At 40.2% G+C, this 21,132-nt stretch overlaps 1 protein-coding gene across 2 annotated transcripts in view; it reads left to right on the forward strand.

Annotated features, from left to right (window-relative positions):
- The window catches only part of MAST4 (microtubule associated serine/threonine kinase family member 4), a 410,096-nt gene that overhangs the window by 288,669 nt on the left and 100,295 nt on the right, over nucleotides 1-21,132 (forward strand). For both annotated transcript variants that reach the window (XM_045020986.1, XM_045020987.1), the window contains one exon: nucleotides 20,350-20,438. In XM_045020986.1, the coding sequence (XP_044876921.1) occupies nucleotides 20,350-20,438 (89 nt within the window). The remainder of the gene's footprint in view (nucleotides 1-20,349; nucleotides 20,439-21,132) is intronic.

The raw sequence follows: 21,132 nt of genomic DNA on the forward strand, positions 1-21,132 counted from the left end.
TTATATATTAAAGCATTTCATTGGTAAGGGGGTTAATGTTATGAGGTAACATCTTACCTTGCTGTTTTTGTGCTCTGGATGTTCCAGAAAATATAAAACTGTTAACCTTTTAAGGGTTGTGAGTATGTTGAGAAGTAAAAGTTCTAGAAATTTCTGGTCTCTGTAAGAGCATTATCTAGGCTTCTTCCTGTGAGTAAAGACAGAGTATATGCAAAAAGGATTTAGTAGTCCATATTCATCCCTGCAGGCACAGTGGGGGGCAATTTGAATCCTCCTGTGCCTGTAGAGGCATGTGTTTCAGAGAGGGAATTCACCTCTGGGGAGGAAGACAGCTTTATATTTTGGCCAGGGTTCTATATGAGCTCTGCTGGTGGAGGCTGCCTGGGAGAGGCACTTAGACTGTCTTTTGGCAGGTGTGGCCTTGTCTCTTTCCAAGGTGAGGCTTGCATTCTAAGCATGCCTCAAAGGGCTTCGGTAGAGGAGGGTTTTCAGGCACCCTGTGTCACTGCGCCAGATGGATTTGCAGGGGTTTGATTCACTTGAGTTGTGCCAGCAGAGTGAATCAAATCCTCTGTACATGTTCCTGTGTGTGTATCTATGGAAAAAATGTTCTCTAGGTCCAGCCCTGCTGAGTTTGAGATCTGACAAGATAGTACTCTTGTCCATGGTGGTCATTATCACTGATAAATGCAATTTAGCACTTGGCTCTGCAGTTTATTACATGGGTTTCACCACCATGAGTGTCTGTGTAGATGGTTAAACACCAGGGATCCCAGTAAACTATGCAGATGCACCTCTACTGACAAGCACTGTGCATGCATAGATAGATAGATTCTCCTGTGCATACTAGTCATCTATCTATCTGAGTTCTGGAACTTCACTTTCTCTTGGCTCTTGTTTTCGGTGCTGTGACAAAAGGAAGGGATTTGAGAACTCCCCATTTCCCGGAATGTTCCCAGTGCTGCTGGTAGGGTTGCCTCCTCTGGGGTACAAAAAATCATGACATCCGGGATGACCCTGAATCCATAAAACTGGACAGCTGGCAGTGTGTACTGAGCACCCTTATGGATTTTCTGGGACACCTATCAAGGGGTGAACCTGGGAAAACCTGGACAGATGGCAACCCTACAGCCTGCTGGCGAGGATTGAGGAATGGTGGTTCTGCCAGCTGGGGAGAGGGAATGGAGTCAAAGGTGAGTCAAAGGCAAAGGATGAGAGAGGGAAAGAGAGTGAATGAAAGTGTAGATGGAACGTGGGAAGGGATAGTGTAAGATGGGGAAGGAAGGGATGTGAGAGATACTAGACTGCACTAGTGGATTTTAAATTTGAGGCTTAGCGAGGGCCGGCTCCAGGTTTTCTGCTAGCCCAAGCAGTGAAGAAGAAGAAGAAGAATTAAATAAAAGCCAATCGGCGGCACTTCAACGGCAGCTCAGTTGCGCCGCTCCATTCTTCGGCGGAAGTTCTCCGGCTAGTCCTTCACTCCCTCTCTCCCTTCTCGGTGGCACTTCAGCAGCAGCTCAAAGAGGAAGAGAGGAACTGGGGGACCTGCCACCGAATTCCCGCTGAAGACCCAGACGGGCCGCCCCAATAGTGGACAGAGTGTCTCCCCTTTGTATTGGCTGCCCCAAGCACCTGCTTCCTTAGCTGGTGCCTGGAGCCGGCCCTGGGCTTAGCAGTCGTTTGTTCTAAACATGGGTGGAGGGGGAAGATTACAAGGAGTGTTGATATACACCGTATGTGTGCTGATGATATCCATGTAATAAATTGCTTTAAGCAAGCTCCTTTGGCTACTTCACTTGTGTGCTGCCCATTAATTTATCTCCATTTGGACTATTTCAGACACTCCAGGCCTCTGAACAGCTTCAAACATCCCCTATTTGGAAAGAAAAAGCCTGCCAGAGGAGTATTTTTCTCTTCCATCTCTTCTTCCCCAAAAACCCCAAACAAAAAAATGAAACAAACAAAAAAACACCCCCTTAATTCGGTTCAAACATTACATTGGTAAGAACCACAGGATGGTCAATTTTTTACTTTGGTACCACTGACAGATTTAAAATCTAATACTCTGATTGTCTCATGACCCTGTCTGAAAGGCTACATTTGGGAGTTTTATACCATTGGACAGGGGAGAATTTCAGCCTCCCAGTCGATTACACAGTACCTTCTTCAAGTCCCAGAAGATACTGAGAATATCAGACATTAACATCATGACATTTATCTATTCAAAAGCTATTTTAGGTATTTGGAGGTTTCTGAAATTGTATTAATTATAATTTTCTTCTGCCTCAGAAAGCTCTACAGTTGGATTACTTTCCATGTGGAGAGAAAAGAAAAACAGCACCATAAAATTTGAATTCAAAAGTTTCCAAAATAGTTTTTCTATTTTTTAAAAAAGGCAAGTGACGAATGCAGAGCATGTAGTGGTATGGTATAAATAATGTATTGATACTTGTTTGGAAAGAACTACATAACTTATTAGCAAGTAGTGCAGCCATCCTAAACTCACTCCAGTAAAACCCTTTTTTACTACACCATAGCATCATTAATACACATATATGTTTAGTGCCAGGCCTGCTGTGCTGTACTTAAAACCCTCTGTTTTTTCTTGTTGTGTGGTACTTGGTGATTAAGCATAACTGAAAAAAAGGCTCCTCTGTGAAGCCTAAAGCCTTGTGTTGTAATCTCACTGCTGACTGTGCCTATAGATGTTTGAATTGCTTCACTGGAGATTATTCAGACCTTTCCAATTTCCTCACAATGACTTTGCAGCAAAGCTGTGTATTCTGCATGTATAATAGATTGCCTTCCTGAAGTAGATGTACTTCAGTATGGAAATGGTTTTTCTACCTGTTCAGTTGTGTTTGTGTGTGGTGTTTGTTTTTTTTACTGAAATAGTTATACTGATATATCCCCTACTGTGTATGCAGTATAAAGGTGCTTTATACTGGTCTACCTTATTCCCTTTCCCATACGGGTAGCTATTAGAGCTGCATGAAATTTCTTTGGTAAATAGTTTATTTGCTGAAAAATGTGGCTCTGGTTGATCCAGAACTATTCAGGAATTTGTGTAAAGTTGGCTGAATAGTTTTGACTAAATCAAAAATAAAATGTTTTGGTAATGTTGAAACAAAACATTTAGTTTCGACCAGACTCAATTTTTGTTGTGATTTCACACACTTTGACAAAAGCAAAGGAGGACTGATTCACAAAACACTGGGTGTGAGAAGGTGGTTTGGAGAGGATTGCCTCCCTCATAACTTTTAGCCCAGGCCTGGGATGTGGGAGACGGAGGTTCAATTTCCCACTCTGCCTGATATGGAGAAAAGATTTAATCCTGGCTCTCTCCCACCCTAGGTGAGTGCCCTACTGCCTAGGCTATAGAATAATTTTCATGCTCATTCCCCAGCCTAATGACTGTTAATTGTCTTTTTTTAAAGTCATTAGGTCAGGCAAAAAGAGTGAGAATGAGTCTACAGCTTGGTCATTAGGGTACTCACCCAGGATTTCAGAGACCCAAGTGTTTAATTATTTTTTACCCAAGACTGTTTAATTATTTTTTACAAAGTTGAACAGCTTCGATAGGAGAGAGAGAGAGCGCACCCCAAACCAGAGTATCCCATTGTCCAGTGGCTAGAGTATTCCCTTGTAGTGTGGGAGACCCAGTTGGAAATGAGAAACTTTGTGTTGGGTTGAAACGAAAAGGAAAAACAAACAAACTTTTTGATTCACCAAATTTTGGAAAATTTTGGTTAGACCTGAAACAAAACTTTTTTTTTTTTTTTGATTCTTTGGAATTGCCAGCAAACTGAAATATCCCTTATTTGCCCAGTACTAGTAGCTGTGCCAGTAAAAAAGCACCTTTATACTGGTATAACTCCATCCATACTAAGGAATTGTGTTGCTTCTATACCAGTCTAGTTAAAGCCGTTCAACTATTTTTATGTAGACAAGCACATGTTCAATGAAGTTATGCATTTGTTCCTTTTATGGCGATCAGTAAAGTAATTTGGCTTACTGTAGTCTTGTAAGTACGGTGAATTAAGTGGTTAAGCCCAATTTAGAGCGCAACTGGGTTAACTCAAGTTCAGATTGGAAATAGGGTGTACATTTTTAACAGTGAGAGTAATTAACTATTGGAACGATTTTATCAAGGGTCATGATGGATTCTCCATCAGTGACAATTTTCAAATCAAGACTGGATTTTTTTTAAAAAAAAGATGTGCTCCAGATTTTATTTTGGGGAAGTTCTGTGGCTTCGGCTATACAGGAGGTCGGTCTAGATGATCACAGGTGGTCCCTTCTGGCTTTAGAATGTATGAATATTTTCTCTCAAACTGGCCATGAATCAATCCTTCATTCAAAAATTCACATTAATGTAATATTCGTGGAAATGATATAGCCCATACTTTCATCCTATCTGGGGAAAGGAGTGACTGTATGTATTGTTCTATCAATGGCAGATGAGAAAATAAAAGAGTTTGAGTTGATTATTGTAAGGGAGGTTTTTTTCACAAGGAAGATTTAATGGACAAAAGGGCACAAATGTAATATGGGGAGTGGTAATGAGTTTAATCTTTTCTTTATTTTTTATTGTTTTTATTTTATATAAAATATATTTTATATAATATAACAACACTCCTTGTACTAATAGGTACACCTACTGGTAATATCAGCAGAGGCCAAAAACTGACTGGCGTGGTGAATTAATTAGTATTGATCCTTCCTGGGAAAACAAAGGAATATAATGCTTCTAGACTCTTAAATCTGAATTTATAATAATTTTTCTTCTCAGTTTACATTGCCAGCGCAGGAAAATATTGTCAACAATAAAGAGATTTCTTTTTTTGTAAACTTCAGCTTTGAATTGTGGTCAGTTATATGTGCACCCAAACAGTACAATGGTGAGTGTCACACTGATGTCTACAGTAAAGCAGCCACAATTCTGAAAGCTATATTCCTAAATCCATATTTAGGCTCTTTATTTAAAGGAAGAGCTGGTTTTCAGAAGCCCTAGGGTTCTAACATTTTGGCCTCAATAAATAGCAATAAGGCATATTTCCTTCTCATTGAATTTAATTCTTACAAGCCAACTGTTTTCTTAAACCCTAGCCACAAGCAGTATCTAATCCTTGTATCCAAATGAAAGACAGTACAGCATATTAAAGGCAAAGTATTATCAATATAAGTTGTAAACTTTTGGGGATAGACTTGGGGCATGGTTTAGATATGCAATACCAATTCTGATTCATATGGAAAACATTCAATAACAAAATGAAATAGCATCCCCTTTGCCATATTGTTTTAATCAGCCTTTTAAGAAGAGAATCACATTGGCTTCACTGTTACTGATTTCCAGTAATGACTATTTTACTGCTTAGCTTAAAATTACAGAATTACTTGCTTCTTGCAAATTTTTGGCTACTGTAAAAGCTAACGACTACAAGTAATGCCTGCATGACATGGAAGAAGCATATTCCCCTGATTTTTCTATATTACAGACCTCTGCAAGGAACTTCGCTTCATACAAGGGATATTTCAGCTCTCCCCTACTGGTCTGTGGTTTACCTCCTGCTCCCATCCTCCTCCCAATTCATAGTGGGGTGAATTACCTGTCTGCTCAGGATCTTCCCTTCTGTACTTGAAAAGTAAATCTCCTTCAGGGGACTACCGCTCTTGAAATTCCTATTCACTTTTTTTGTCCAAGACTTCCTCATCATACTTCTAGAGAGCCAGGGCTGGATTAAGGCATAAGTATAATAAGCAGATGCTTATAAGGTTCCAGCTATATATGTGCACGCAGGGCTCATTGGTGCTCTACCAGGTTGGTGTTGGCATGTTCTCCCCACTTGCCCAAAAATTTCAGATGAAGGCTGACTCCACTCTCTTTTGGGATTGTTCCCAGCCCAGGGAGTGCAAATCCGGAGAGGTAGGAGACCTAAGCCTGCTACTCCAAGAAGCAGTGGCAAGCCCCCCAGCAGACAGTCCTTGTGTACATCACTCTTCTGAGTACCACCACAAGAAGGTGGTGTTCTGCCTAGGACCCTGCATTGCCTTAATTGGTATCTGAGAGAAACAGGAAATAGCTCATTCTTCACTGTGCTTAATTGTACACCTAATAGGGAGGATTATGATTTTCTAGAAATGTACTCACTGTGGTTTATGCCAAGCACTAACTAGGTGGGTGTCTGCTCTTGCATAGAGCTGTTCAGTGTGTCCTGACTGAACAATAGGACATTTAAAAACCTAGGGAAGTGATGCCCTCCCCAGATTTCCTAGGTGAAAAATCAAGTACAAACCTCTTGGGTCAAGGCGACAATCCTCTTTACTAATGCAGTTGGAAAGGGGCATTATAAACCAGTGTGTAGTTTTCCAGTGGACCTTGTCACAAAATTACAAAGAAAACAAAGCATTTGTTTACAGACCTGTATTAATGGTGACTTATTTTTTTCAAACTTTCCTCCTTTTTAAACTGAAATTTTGCCTCTATCTTATCTGAAAGTGGCTCCTGCTGTATGTTGTTATGAAATGTTTGCATCAAAGATGCTGAATTATGGAATCCGGTGTTTATAAAATGTTTTAAAATTAATTCCACATAATTTTAATCTCCCTACGCTCATTTTTCTTGTCTCTCATATGGGCCTAATCTGGTTGAAAGATGACATGTGAATTGAAGGGTGGCTCCTTGGCTGTGCTCATTTACATATGTGCTGTGATCCTGGCTTTTTTTGGTGTGAAATAATTAAGGTTAATTCTATCCTTGTCAGAAGACGCATGACTTTGGGGAGGTAGTAGTTTCACAGTTCTGCAATGGAAAAATTAATCACTAATGCTCTAGTAATTATGTATAATGGAGGGCTACCATAGTCTCATTAAACTGTAATGGTAAATATAAACTAGAAAAGAATCTCAAAAAGTGACTCATTGAAGAGCACTTAGTGATAGTTTTCTTTTCAACATCTTATAGATCTGTTTTTGATTTTTCTCAAAAAGAAATTCATTTTATAGTGATTGTTTAAAAAAGTACGTTAGTCAGGGATGTACTTTGCAGCACTTCAGAGAGAGACCAATTTTTTGTAACAAGAAAAATACTCCTGTGGGAGGCCTTACAGCCTTATTTCATCTAGTTTGTTTAGTTTTCTTTTCATGCCAGTACAAGCAGTGAAATCCTAGTATTTGTGCCTCCAGTCAGTTTGGCTTTGGTATGTGATTTTTCTTCCTGTTGGATATGCTATTGTGGGGTAGTTGCTGTACATGAGGCATGAGTGACTTCACACACTGGATATTAAATGGTTCTCACTAGGGTGGTAATTGCTGAAGTTTTGAGGGTGAAAATATTCTAATTTATGGTACAATCTTGTTATCACAAACACATTGGGAGGTATAAATGTTGCCTGTGTATAACGCTATTGTGAGTTTGTATAGATTAGTTTAGTATTGTGCCCCATGTGACATGCCAACTGTGTATTGTAAGAGGGTTAAGTCTGTAAAGACTGTTGAGGGAAAAGAGAGCTGCCAGAATTAAGTGTGAATGGAGGAACAACTGGCAAAAAGGTGTGAGCTGGCAAAACCACATAAGGCCTGTACAATCTTTGAAGGAGTGAGGACCATGGAGTGGGAGAGAACTGCCAAAATCAATGGATACTCAGGGAGCGTTATAAGGGAGGAGCAAAGCAGCCCAGACAGGCCCATTAGTCTTTTGAGGGAAAGTATTGCTAATGTTTTTGTGTAAGAATAAGGCAGGGTAAGTATAAATTAGTTTAGACATGAAAACTGTTCAGACAATTGCATGGGTTGTATGTACAACCATATAAAATCTTTCCATTTCAGCTCCCACTTTCCTGGCCGTTAATTTTAGAATTTGACCTGCTTTGGCCAATCTCATTCCTGCAAGGTGAGAAACAGACTAATGAAAGAAACACCAAGGGAAATCATTAAAAATAAGTTTGTGATGTTAATTAGGATGGAATGTTTCTCTCACCTTCTTGTTTTAGTGATTTTTTTTTAGCTAAGGTGGATTCACTACTGAGCTGAAAGGAGCCAATGCGTTCCTCTTGTTAACAGAACTAGCCTTGGGCCTCATAAAAAAGGCTGCTGACCCTCTTTAGTAAGTCTCTAGTCCTTTTCCTTGTGAAGGTAGATGTGAAACATAGATCGGTACAGCCGACACTCTGAAGACTGAAAGGAAGTACAGTGCAGCTTCCTTTCTGCAGCAGGAGGCTGAGGAGACCAAAAGATTCTCCCTCCCTTCCCCATTCAGGCATTTGCATATAAAATGGACCAGTTAATTTTGGGGTTTACCTAAAATATCCTCCCACTAAAGTGCCAAAATCCTGAGGATGGCCCCAGGACATACACATATGATGACTTCAGACAAGTTAAGATTTTTAACCCTGTGCACAGGCCTTCGCACAGCACACACCCGTCCAGCCACAGGAGTCCACTCCTACTGCCCACCCCCCACACCAGCTAGGGACGGACCTTCATGGGTCAGGGGAGACCTGTCCACCTCAAGAGACAAAGCCATCCTATTCCCCAACTGACTGACTACTACACCTCCAGGAGGAACCTGCTACTCCACCTAATCCACCACTCTACAACCAGTGGCTTAAGAACAACTCCACCACAGTTGCTGCTCGTAGGAGCAGCTGCCTGGTTGGGGAGCCACAGCAGTGTGCTGGGAATGGGGAAGCAGAGTTGGATGAGAGGAGATGGCTCTGAGGGCAGGAGGTGGAAGGAGTGATGAAGTGAGGGGCAGGGTGGATATCAGTGTACCCATGACATACATTTGATCCAGCAAATCTCTTGATGGGGCTGGGAGGCTCCCACTCTTAGCCACTTTCTGATCTGTGCCTACCTGGGAGCTTAAACCTCCTGATGAGAGCTCAGGAGGTGGTATTGGTTCCAGTTTCAGTGATTGGGAATACCTGAGGCAAGGTACTCAACTTTAGGGTTGCTCCTCAGGAATTCTAGCCAGAGAGACCCAACTAGGAGGGCTCTAGCTGTATAGACGTAGCCTAGAAAAGTATACTTCCCCTCCGCCAAATCTAACCAGAGACATGGAGTTATGGCTAGAGCAGCACTGGGGAAACTCTAGCCAGCTCTCCCTAAGCTCACGGGCCTGCAAGCAGTAACTAGGGGTCAACAGTAAGGAAGAACCAGGGTCCCAGGCACACCCCACTCCTCCCCTGCTCCCCCCAACCCCATCTGAGGAGTTACTGTATGATGTATGACTGACCTAGGCAGCAAATTTTTGAGGAAAACACTTGTGAAAATGTTATCAGCATATCACTGGGTGGCTTACTTTTTTGTTAGTGGGCTGTTTTTCCTTTTATTTATGTTCTAAAATTAAATAGAATAACATAAACAAACATACTTATAGGCTAGGATGAACCTAGGAATTACTTTGACTGTAGGGCTTATATAGATTTGATAGGAGTCTTATTACATTTTCCATGTCTCAAATTTTTCTCTACTGGTGACACAGTTTTTACCTTAATATTGAAAGCAAAATGTGTGTGTACTGTGAAATTAAGTTATCTGAAAGTAATAGTGCAGTTACGGTAGTGAGCATGCTACTCACTCAGCTCATAAGTTTGTTTTACTTTGCAGAGGAGAAATAAGGTATAGAAGAGCCTTACAGTAGGGTTAAATGTCAACGTTAGAGTGTATTCAATCAGTTGTACAGTGTGAGGTTGTGAATATTACGTTCCCGGGATAATGAACTAGAATTGTAAAATTGATTGGTGCATAGCCCAGAACAATGTAAATTTTGTCTGCTCTCCGCTGCCTACCTACTTTACATGGATTACAGATTTTTATCATGTAAGCAGCTATTTTATTAATATTGACCGACTACGGACTTAAACTAGACTATTTAGCTAAACGTTATGTTACCTAATTAAATATTTATCTCTGTAAAGAATTAAACCCAGAATCAATTTCTGTAGCAATAACATGAAGCAGAGCGGACGACCCTTCCCTCATAGTCCATTTAGGAAAGATGTAGGTCTATTAAAATATTGTTCTAACCCGGTTTCCTTTCTTTTGTTGAGTGCTGTATGGGAAAGAAAAATAATTTGCGGTTAGTTATGATTAACAATAAAATTATAGATATCACAAAAGTTGTAAGTTCCTTTCAGAGTTGCTTATGTGGTTTTTTTAAATTTATTTTATTATTCAAGAAATACTTTATCAAATAAGCCAGTGGCATGGAGACTTGAAAGGCCTTTGACCACTGGAGGCCTTTGTATGCATTCATTTCCCTCACTAAGTATTGTGGCTGCTGAAGGATAACCTAGTCTTGCTACCTGCTAATGGAATTACTGTCCTAGCTCAAGTAGGAGAAAATTTGTGCTCTGGCACTGAACTTCCTAGGTTAAAGCTTCACAGATGACCTTTGCAGCGCATCATCACATGTGTCTTCTCTTGCATTTTAAACTACAGTTTTTTCTTGTAGGTTATTTTCCCAGACCTGAAGAAGAGCTCTGTGTAAGCTCGAAAGCTTCACTCTCTCACCAACAGAAGTTGGTCCAATAAAAGATGTTACCTCATCCACCTTGTCTCTCATTTTATTTTTGGAAAGAGGAAAAAAGAGAGAAGTTGAATTCCACCAGAATACACATGTTTCTGCTGAGGAAGAGAATGGGGCAATGAAGTGGAACTCTTAGACAACTTTTCAGATAAGCCAGGGGGTAGAGAGACTCTTGACATTCTCTCCCCACCCCCTTCCCCATTTTCTCTTAGCTGTTTTTTCTTCCCATTTCTCTTCACATGCCAGGAATGCAGGTTACCAGCCCAGCCACCTGCAGTACATATTTTTGGTTTCAGTGTGAGGAACTGCCTTAAACCTCTCCTAAGAGAAAGTGAGACCTACCCGGCTAGTTGTGCCAGGGCTGAAGCCACAGGTTAGCAGTTAGTAAGCAGCTGTCAGGAGAGGAAAGAGTTGATCACAACTGCATCAGCAGCTAGAGGGGCATCTCTCTGCAACAGGACTGTAACCATCCTCTACTGCCTACGTTCCCCGCAACAATGGCCAAGCATAAAAATATCCCTGATCATTTTCCAAAAATCTAGGTCAGACTCTGACAAACTGGGACTATTGGCAGCTCTTCCCTTTATTTTATTCCTTACATGTTTTCATCCTTCCTTCTTTTAGAAGAATGTCATCCTCTTTTAAAATGAACTGACCTAAAAAAGTAACCCCTAGATGCTTGCATTATAACAGTTAGTCAAATTCCAAAAAAAGCTTTCCTTTAGCTTGTTAGAGATCGCTGTGGGTTATTTACTTACAGTGAGTGGGGTGTATGGCTGGATTTTAGCTTGACTGTGTATAAGTTTAGTTCAAAAGTAAAATAAAATATGGTATACTTTTATACCTGTATGAAACTGTGGCCATTGTTCCACAGTGAACCCGAAGCCAGAATTGTGTTTGAATTCTTATTCTCTTTACCCTTTCCATGACAACCTTTATGTTACGGTGATTTAATAAGTATAGACCTTTTTTGTTATTTCATTTCTTTCTTTCAATCTTATTTCCCAAGTATTATGCTAGTTTATTAAGGTTTGTGTCTCTTAATATCCTTAAGTTACTAAATGTTACATGTGACCAGTATAATTAATAAATAAAAATAGTACTGCACTACATGCTATATGCTATGATATGCAGTTGAAAAGATGTTGAACAGGTGAATAACAGCTCTAAAATGCTAACAGAATGAATCTCTGAGAAAACAAGTCCCGTTGTACTTTTTAGACTGTTCATGGTCACTATAGCTAATTGAACCTATTTTAGCTTTTAAGTGGAAATAGAGAGGGTCTCCCCCAAAACTTTTAAAGGGTGGCAGCCTTATTCAACTTTTTTAAGCCTTGGAGCCTACAGCTTCTTAGCCTTAGTCTTAAGTGATTTTGAAAATAAACAGGGCTGAATGAAATCTGTGGGTTCTGGTCCAATCCAGATCCTGTAGGAATTCCCAGTGGAGCACCCCTGCTGGTTTGCTTTCTCCGGTAAAACTGCCCAGCCCTGGCACTATCGGAATCCCCTTAGATCTCCCCTCCAAGGCAATGCAAAACGCCATTTAATGATGCAGTCTAATATCACCCCTTGTGTCTTCAAAGGATACCTTCTTTTGTCTCTTCTTGGTGGGGAGAAGCGCACCATACAGGACTACTGCTCTGCCTCATCAGTAGGCAGTTCTCATCCTTCCCTCACTGCAGCTGGCTTTTAGATTATCTGAGGGGGGTAGATAACTTCTCATAGGATTGCAACAAGGGTTCTCAGGGGTCCTAAAGTAATACAGAAGAGCTACTTTTTCATAAAGGGGTAAGAAAAATCAATGCATGCCTTATTTTAATTTTATTCGTAAAATGTTGCTGTTGGTTTAGTGCAGAGCACTTGCTCACTTCTTACCCACTCTTATTGTCTGTGAATAGCAGTTAAAATACTAGATAAACTTTGCTCTTTAAGCCTCTCCACTGTGCATAGTTGACTCTCTAGTGTCTGTGTTCATAAAGACAATAAATAACTGTGGAGTCATAGGCTGGCACATTTCAGAACAAGTTAAATATAACTTAAATTGAACTTTTCCAGTGTAAACAAAGTGGGCAACTCCCATGTCTTACTAGAGTCAATTTGCTTCTCCCGAGGTGCTTGTCAGCTATACATTTTTAATGTTACAGAAAATATAACTACCTTTTCTTTCCCCAGAGCTGCTCTTATATTAGTAGTCTGTCTTGTGTCTACATAGCCAGCCTTTGCATTCTGGCTTCCACAATAGGCTAGTCTCTCTAGATTTGTATTAGCAAATATAAGATTTTGTTTGCAATAGATCTTCAAATATACAGGATCCCCTTTTAATCTTTACCTTCCACTAAACCAATATGTTACACTGGCACAAAAATTAAGGGTTATGTTGCAGAACAGTGCTGTTGTCAGGACTCACTGCTAAAGGCGGTGCCAGAGGCGTTTATAGTCCATATCCATCTTCATTATAAGTGTAAATTTATTAATAATTTAGCATGTTGAAATGAAATCATTATAAATGATTAAAATGGATGCCAAATTTCCTGTGGAAAGCATGGCAAGCGATAGTCTGTCAATACCTCCGTCGCTCCTTACAGTTTTTTTTTAAGCAATTAACCTTTGTTGCCAGTAATTACTCATGTATTAGCGCTATGCTCCTGCGGAAGAAGATTCTTCCATGATAGCACACCTCGCAGTGTCATTCATTAGCCATTCTCTTCATTACGTTAGCAGGAAACTTGCATTTAATGCTTCAGCTCTGAAATTCTGTCTTTCTTTAGTGTTTGTTTAAACAGCCTTGATTTGTTAAGAATAAATATCCTTTCAATGTGATGGTGGCTTCATAGGTATATGCAATGAGTTCATGGTTTCAGACCAGTTCTGTCAACATCACAGCTGGTACCCTTCTTGAAAGTCTTTTACAAAGAAGCCAGGGGTCAGGATGGTTTTCACTGCAGTCTCATGTTGTCCCTGCTCTGTGGATAAGTAGAGAATTTCAATTTCCAGAGCTGCAAACTTCGCAGCTTTCACAAATGCTAAATACTACTTGTAAAACATTGATGTGGGATATACCAGTTAAAAATCATCGAATGTTTAGGGATGAAACTATTTTTTGTAGTTATAAAGAAGTCATAGATTCTTCTTTGCATATAACAGGGCATACTGCATTTAAAGATACATATAGTATTTGTTACAAAACTGTATTTTTTGTATAATTGTGATAAGCTATTATGAATACTGTAATAGAGATGTGGTGATTAAATTACAAGGTTTATTATAAAAAATAAAAAGAAATAATTTCTATTTTATCTTAAGCTATTTAGGTCTGTATCATGTTTGTCTTTCAGATTCTTGCACTGATCAGTCTTGGAGTTCATCAGCATTTTAACCTCTCCTGTTTTCTTGGACATATTTTCTACTTTAAATGTCATTCAGACCCCCTAGTTTAAGCTGTATCTATGTTAGAGCCCCTTGGAAGTAAAACAATATTGCGTTAACACAGATATGATAGAAAATAACAAACTGGCGGTTGTGATTTATGGGATTATAATGTTTAGGAAGTTGTCTGTCATGTGTTATCTACCTCTCCTGGAGCCCTCTGCTTCTACCCCAACTTTTTCTTCCACCCTTGTGTTCCAAGCACTTGTGGATGGCAATTTCTCTCTGCCGTTCTCCTTCAATAGTCACACTAGCAGTTTTGTCATCTGCTTCATTGGCCCTGTTTTAACAAAATGCCCAAATGGATTTTGTCTGGTGTACCAAGAGTGGCAGCTGTTTCAGCAGCAACAGGGTTAGGATTCATTTAACTGAATCCTGGAAGTCGGTAGTTACACTGCACCCATGTGTTAATTTTATGTGATCCAATACAAATTATTTTTATGTAGCATCCTTCATCCATTATATCACAAAACCCTTTCACTGGGAGAGTCAATCCTATGCTAAAGTTGAAAGCTTGCTTCTAAGGAGAAGAAGTGACTCAGAGGGAGGAGGAAGTTAGGTCATTTTTCCTGACAGGGAATAGCAGAAATGAACAAGCAATTCCCCAACTCTGTAAAGTTGAGGGAAGAGAAACAAGAAGCCAGGATAGGAAGAGTAGAGTGAGTGGGCAGGGGAGTAGGTGGATATGAAAACAGGGAGGTAAGGTGGAACCAGTCAATGATGAATTTGAAAGCCAAGTAGGTAATTCTGATTTGGAATCAAAGATAAGTAGAGAGCAATGATGGTGATCCAGGATGTCGATGATGTGATGTAACATAAAATTGCAACAGACTATGGGTTGGAGATGGTTTTAAGGTGTTTTTATTAGATTCTGTAATTACTCCCTTTCCAGACATGTAGGGTTCATAACTTCTCCTTATGTACATGCTTCATACAGTTGGCCTCATACCAATAGGTGAAAAACAGTCCAAAGAGGGAGTGCCTGGGAAAGAGGAGAGGGAGACTGACAGAAAATGTTAAACTTGTATATTTCGCATTCTTCTGTCTGTGGCCCCAGGTCTTTAAATATTATTAATTAATTAATATTAATTTAAATGAAGAACATTTAAGACATACAGCAGTTTCCCTTTTTTAAGATTTTTTTTTCCCCTGGGTAGTCTCTAAATCATGAGTCACACCTGCTGTCTGGCTTATTCACCACTGGCAGGTCTCTTCTTTGTGAAAGGCATCCTTATCAGGATATAAAATCCGGATCCTATATAATTGTGTGTTGTGGGCACAGTTCTCTGTGTGGCTTACCGTGGTCTGTGCTGCCTGAAGTTACCATCTCTGTAGACTGTTCCAATACTGTTCTGACTTTGTTCTGCTCAAGACAAATCTTTCTCCTGTCAGTGTTGCCTCTGATCAGCTAAGGTTTATCCTTTCAGATTTGGTTGGAGGGAAAATAATTGTTCTGAAAAACAATACGATGAAAGGGTAGCTTGATGCCCACACGGAGCTTGGAAGATAAAAGAAAATAGTTCAGGTGGACAAAATAACTTATCTATCTCTGGGATGTTTGGAGGTGTTTTTGTATACTGAAAGTTGGTGTTACAGGGCCAAATTTGCTGGGATAGTTGGCAATCCTTTGCTTCCTCCACCATGAGTTCTCAACCTTTTTTTGGTTATAACAGCCCTGTTCACTTTGCATCATTCCCTGTAAATTTTCCACCCACAGAGGTCCTCCTTAATGCAGGCCTTAACGGGGTGGAAGAGTCGCACTTCTTAGGGTTACACTGCTGTAGGATGGATGACATAATTCAAAGTCTTTGTGAAACAATAAAAAAATGAAGTTATGGTCACATCTAAGTAGAAGTTTCCCTTGCATGCAGTGATTCACATCTTACCTTATTATCAAGACAGCTAATGCAAGGAGATGTCATCCTCTCTTCATTTTTTTCTCTTTAAAAGAACATTTAAATCAGCATGGTAATAAATAAATTCTGCCTAAAGCCTCAATGACATCCAAGAATATCTCTTGAAAATAAGGCTTTATTTATTGCATACATTCGCCCAATGACAATAATGCCACCCTAGTTTCCAGTATTGACATTAAAAAAGTAAAGGGGGGGAACCGTAAAACAGAGCTGGGGTGAGGGGCCATTTGAATGAAATGTTTTTGGTAATGATCCCTACCTTTGTGTGTGGAAAAGGTGTCACTAACTTTTTGTCTGGAGAATATACTGGAATACTGAATACAGTCCTCATTTGCTTAGATTTGAATTTTTAGCAACACTATTAAACTAATAATTTAAGCAATGCCACTTATATAGTTCCAATTAAATAACTAAATCACAGAGTCCTGTACTTGGACATAATTAGAGCTAAAGTTGATGAAAGGGTATTTTTAGTGAGATTTCTGGTAATTTCATACCTGTGAAATCCTGAAGCAGTGTGTGGTTTTTTAAAATTAAATCATTGAAGTGCAAAAAAAGCCACTTTCATGCCACATTTCATGCTTGCCAAATTTTGATTAGCAGTAGGATAGTGGTTATCTTTGAGATAAACATTTAGGTATTTAGAAGCACACTGTGACAGAGGGAGAGTATGTTTTAGATGTACATGATGATGGAGGAGCAACGTGAGAAGTTTGGGATACTTTCTTTGCATGATGATTTTATATTAACATAATATGGGAGTAGGTTAGTGGTGTATAGGAAACAGTAATATTGACACACCTCAGAAGCCCTCCAAGCATGTTGGTGCCTCATCAGAGAAAAGGGCTTCAGTGCAATGCCAAAAAGTGTACACAGCTGTGATACAAGGACAGCAGTGTCAGCAATGGATGGTCCTCAAAGTCTGCTTCCCAATCAGGACCCCTTCTCACTATTTTTAATGTGAAGCTGAATGTGCCCTTTACACAGTTTCAGGATTGAAGATTAATAAATGAACTGTTAATAAAATATTAAAAAGAAGCAGCAGAAGATAAGCTGGCTTTTGCCACAGGATACCACAGCTATATAAAACTTAGGGATGGAATATGACAAGATGATTTTGGATTTGTGGTCTGTAGGAATACGGAGTATTTTATATGGACAATTTTAAATAAAATAAATATTGACTACATAAAAAACACCTATCTTAAGCACTGAGTACCCTTGATAAATTCTTTAAAACAGTAGTTCTCAAAGCTGCTCTGCCGCTCGTTCAGGGAAAGCCCCTGGTGGGCCGGGCCGGTTTGTTTACCTGCTGCGTCCGCAAGTTCAGCCGATTACAGCTCCCACTGGCTGCAGTTCACCACTCCAGGCCAATGGGGGCTGCGGGAAGCAGCGCGGGCCAAGGGGTGTGCTGGCTGCCCTTCCCGCAGCCCCCATTGGCCTGGAGCGGCGAACCATGGCCAGTGGGAGCTGCGATCGGCTGAACGTGTGGACGCAGCAGGTAAACAAACCGGCCCGGCCCACCAGGGGCTTTCCCTGAACAAGCGGCAGAGCAGCTTTGAGAACTACTGCTAAAATACAGTTCATATATTTTGCATTTTCATTTTTTCTCTGTTTATTTCAGTTAATTTCCTTTCCCCTTTAAACAATTCTTGTCCTACATTTTAAGACTACAAGGGTAAATAACATTAAAAAACTAAACTAAAGTATACCATATAATAACTTTACAGTAAAGCAACCAATAGCAACCAATAGCAGATAGCAATTTTACAAGAGCAAAACATAGAATAGTTTAGCTGTACAGCCAGAACCTTACAAAAATGGCATAGAGAAGCATTTAATAAACCAGCTTCAACAGTAGAAAAATATATAGAAAACTACTAATGTGGGGGAAATGTGATTGCTTATTGCAATTACCCAAACCTATGCAGGCTCTACAGCCCTGTATCCCCTCACAGTCCACCTACTCACAAAAGGTCCTGTGGCAATTTGTCCCGTTCTCTCTCCCTTTCCCCCCACCCCCATGATGTCATCTTTGAGGTCTAGGAAGAGAGCTCTGGTACTCTCCTACCACCATTTGGCACCTTTTGGAGTTAGATGTTATTTTTTCTCTCCCACAATCTTACAGAATAAGTCCAGTGGGCTCCTATCCTATGGAGCATACATGATTGATTTAATCAAAGAAAAAATACCATATGACAGAACCCAAACCACCAATCTTTACAAGTCAAAAATATACTACAAAAAAAGTGTTCAATTTTTCACTGACATCCAGATAATAGATGAGAGTTAGGGGGATTTTACCTAATTTTTAAATTGAGGATGACAAAATATTTAGCAGGATACATTTTTGCAGATCCACCATCTCAAAAAGACCACATATGCAGAGTTTTTAATTTCCCTGTGCATTTAAATTTAGATTTTTTCCATCAGTTTGCCCTATTTCTTTTATATTGTTATGTGGTTCTGGGATGTGTTAAGCAAATGCGTAATACATTAAAATCAGTCTGATATTTTCTTTGTTATCAACCAGCTAAGTGTGACAGTCTTACTTTGTTCTTATATGGTCAGCAGAAACCAAATGGTCTTTTTGGTGGGCTCTTCTGCTGCCACATTGCATACCATTAATCAGAATGAAGGAACAGTAATTCAGCACATGCTATGCAGTTAAAAAGCAATGTGTTTAAAACATTGACTATGTTGTCAGTAATGCTTTGGATTTAAAAAAATCGAATTTACTGCTAACCATTTATGCCAGGGGTGGGCAAACTTTTTGGCCTGAGGGCCACATCGGCATTGCGAAACTGTATGGAGGGCTGGGTAGGGAAAGCTCTGCCTCTCCAAACAGCGTGGCCTCTTCCCCCTATCTGCCCCCTCCCACTGCCCCCCCTCAGAGCCCTTCCCCCCGCCCCCCAGGACCCCACCGCCTATTCTATCCCCCCTGCTTCCTGTCCCTTGGCTGCCCACCCCCCCCAGAATCTCTGCCCTATCCAACTGCCCCCTGTCCCCTGGCTGGCCCCGGGGACCCCCTGCCCTTATCCACCCCCACTCCCCCTCCGCCGCCCCCTTACCATGCTGCTCAGAGCAGCAGAAGCTTGCAGCCAGCCACACTGCCTGCGCTGCCTGGCTGGAGCGGTGGGCCAGAGTGCTGGCGGCGTGGCGAGGTGAGCCTGCGGGGGATGGGAACAGCGACGGAGTTGCTGGGGGCTAGCTTCCCCAGCTGGGAGCTCAGGGGCCGGGCAGGACGGTCCCATGGGCTGGATGTGGCCCACTGGCAGTAGTAGGTCCACCTCTGATTTATGCTGTTTTCTCGCCATTTTTTATATTTTATTCTGCTTGTATAATGAGGAAACTAGTCAGTTTCCCTTTCTGGTAGTCATACAAAGCACAGTGATGTAATGTTTAACTTGGAAACAATGCAGGGAAATATTTAATTAAAACCCTACTTTTATTGGAACTTATCATAATACTGGAATATTTCTGATCATGTTAAGCTAAATTTTTGGACTGAATTGATCTCAATGTCCCTTTAAAGACTTTGCAAGTAAAATATATGACCCCTCACTCACTCCTGCAAACACTTACACACCTGCTTAACTTTATGCACGAGTAGTCCCATTGGTTTCATGGAGCTGCTTATACGTATAAAGTTAAGTAGTGCCCATGTTTGATTATGGTTATAAGGTAGTAAAAAGTAAATTTTTACAAATACTAAGATGCAGATAAAGGAAAAGGTCCCTTCTTCTCCCTTACTTTAATAGATGTATGAATTTAATATTTATCTCTTATAATAATCTATTATGGGGGGAAACAGTGGATTAGCAGTACTTGAGATGAAAAATGTGTGAGTGAATGCATTTATCTTTGTTGGCATCATCTGTTCTATTGACGGAAGGCACAGATGTGAAATTGATCCCAATAATTAGTTTTTTAATTAGTGTATCATCATAAGATTGACAAATCATTGCTCTTCATTGCATGTGATTTGGAGTGAGAAAGTTCATGTAAACACAAATGTCTTTAATCATTGCCTGACAATTCCGAACTCAGATTTGTTTTGATGTATTCATGCATGTTGTATGTATAACAACAGGTATATGTCACAAGATATTACATCTAGGAAACAAGCTGTAACTTGATCCGAGGCTACACTACTGACACAGAACATTGCCTAAAGTACTGTGAATTGGTGCATAGGTCTTTGTGCTAACTGAATGGTAAATGAAGTGCAAGCTGGATAATTATCAGTAATGTATTATTTTATGCAGTTATATGGGAAGTGACACTTCTTGTCATTATCGAGTATGTGCCTGATCCAGATTTCTTGCATACTCAGAACTCTTGTTGACACGTATGGTTTTGATTTGAATGGGAGATTGGGGGGCTGAATGAGTGCAGGATTGGGCCTTATGAGTACGAGGGTATTGAGAGGGTGTACTGTTTGCTGGTTTTAAGTGACTTTCTTTTTCCCTACAGTTGTCGGACAAGTAACCGAAAGAGCTTGATAGGCAATGGACAATCTCCAGCTCTGCCTCGGCCTCATTCACCTCTTTCAGCTCATGCAGGTAAACCACCTACCTTTACCTATTCCATTACTTGTATTAATGCCTTTATTCTTTAGGAGAAACACATCATCTAGTCCACAACACTCCTGCAGTGTAACTTTTCTCTCCATTGTTTGTTTGTAATAACTAAAGTTTGAGAATAATCACAATGAGAGCCTTAATTACTCTGTTTGGAGGTACTAAACTATGGTGATAGGCACCCTGGAAATGGCTTGTGTGAATAACATTATTTTTGCCCTATTACAGGGGTAGGCAACCTATGGCACGTGTGCCGAAGTCGGCACACGAGCTGATTTTCAGTGGCACTCACACTGCCCAGGTCCTGGCCACCAGTCCGGGGGGCTCTATATTTTAATTTAATTTTAAATGAAACTTCTTAAACATTTTAAAAACCTTATTTACTTTACATACAACAATAGCTTAGTTATATATGATAGACTTATAGAAAGAGACCTTCTAAAAATGCTAAAATGTATTACTGGCACGCGAAAGCTTAAATTAAAGTGAATAAATGAAGACTCGGCAAAGCACTTCTGAAAGATTGCCGACCCCTGCCCTATTACATGTTAGCAGATGTAGATTTTCCCCCTTCTCCAACCTCAGTGCAGTGTAAAATGAACATACGATACCTTGCAATATATGATAGAGGTAATGTCGTCAGTGAATGGGACGTTTGATAGACAATCAGGATATT

Source organism: Mauremys mutica, chromosome 6 (assembly GCF_020497125.1).
Source record: "Mauremys mutica isolate MM-2020 ecotype Southern chromosome 6, ASM2049712v1, whole genome shotgun sequence".
NCBI lineage: Eukaryota > Metazoa > Chordata > Testudines > Geoemydidae > Mauremys > Mauremys mutica.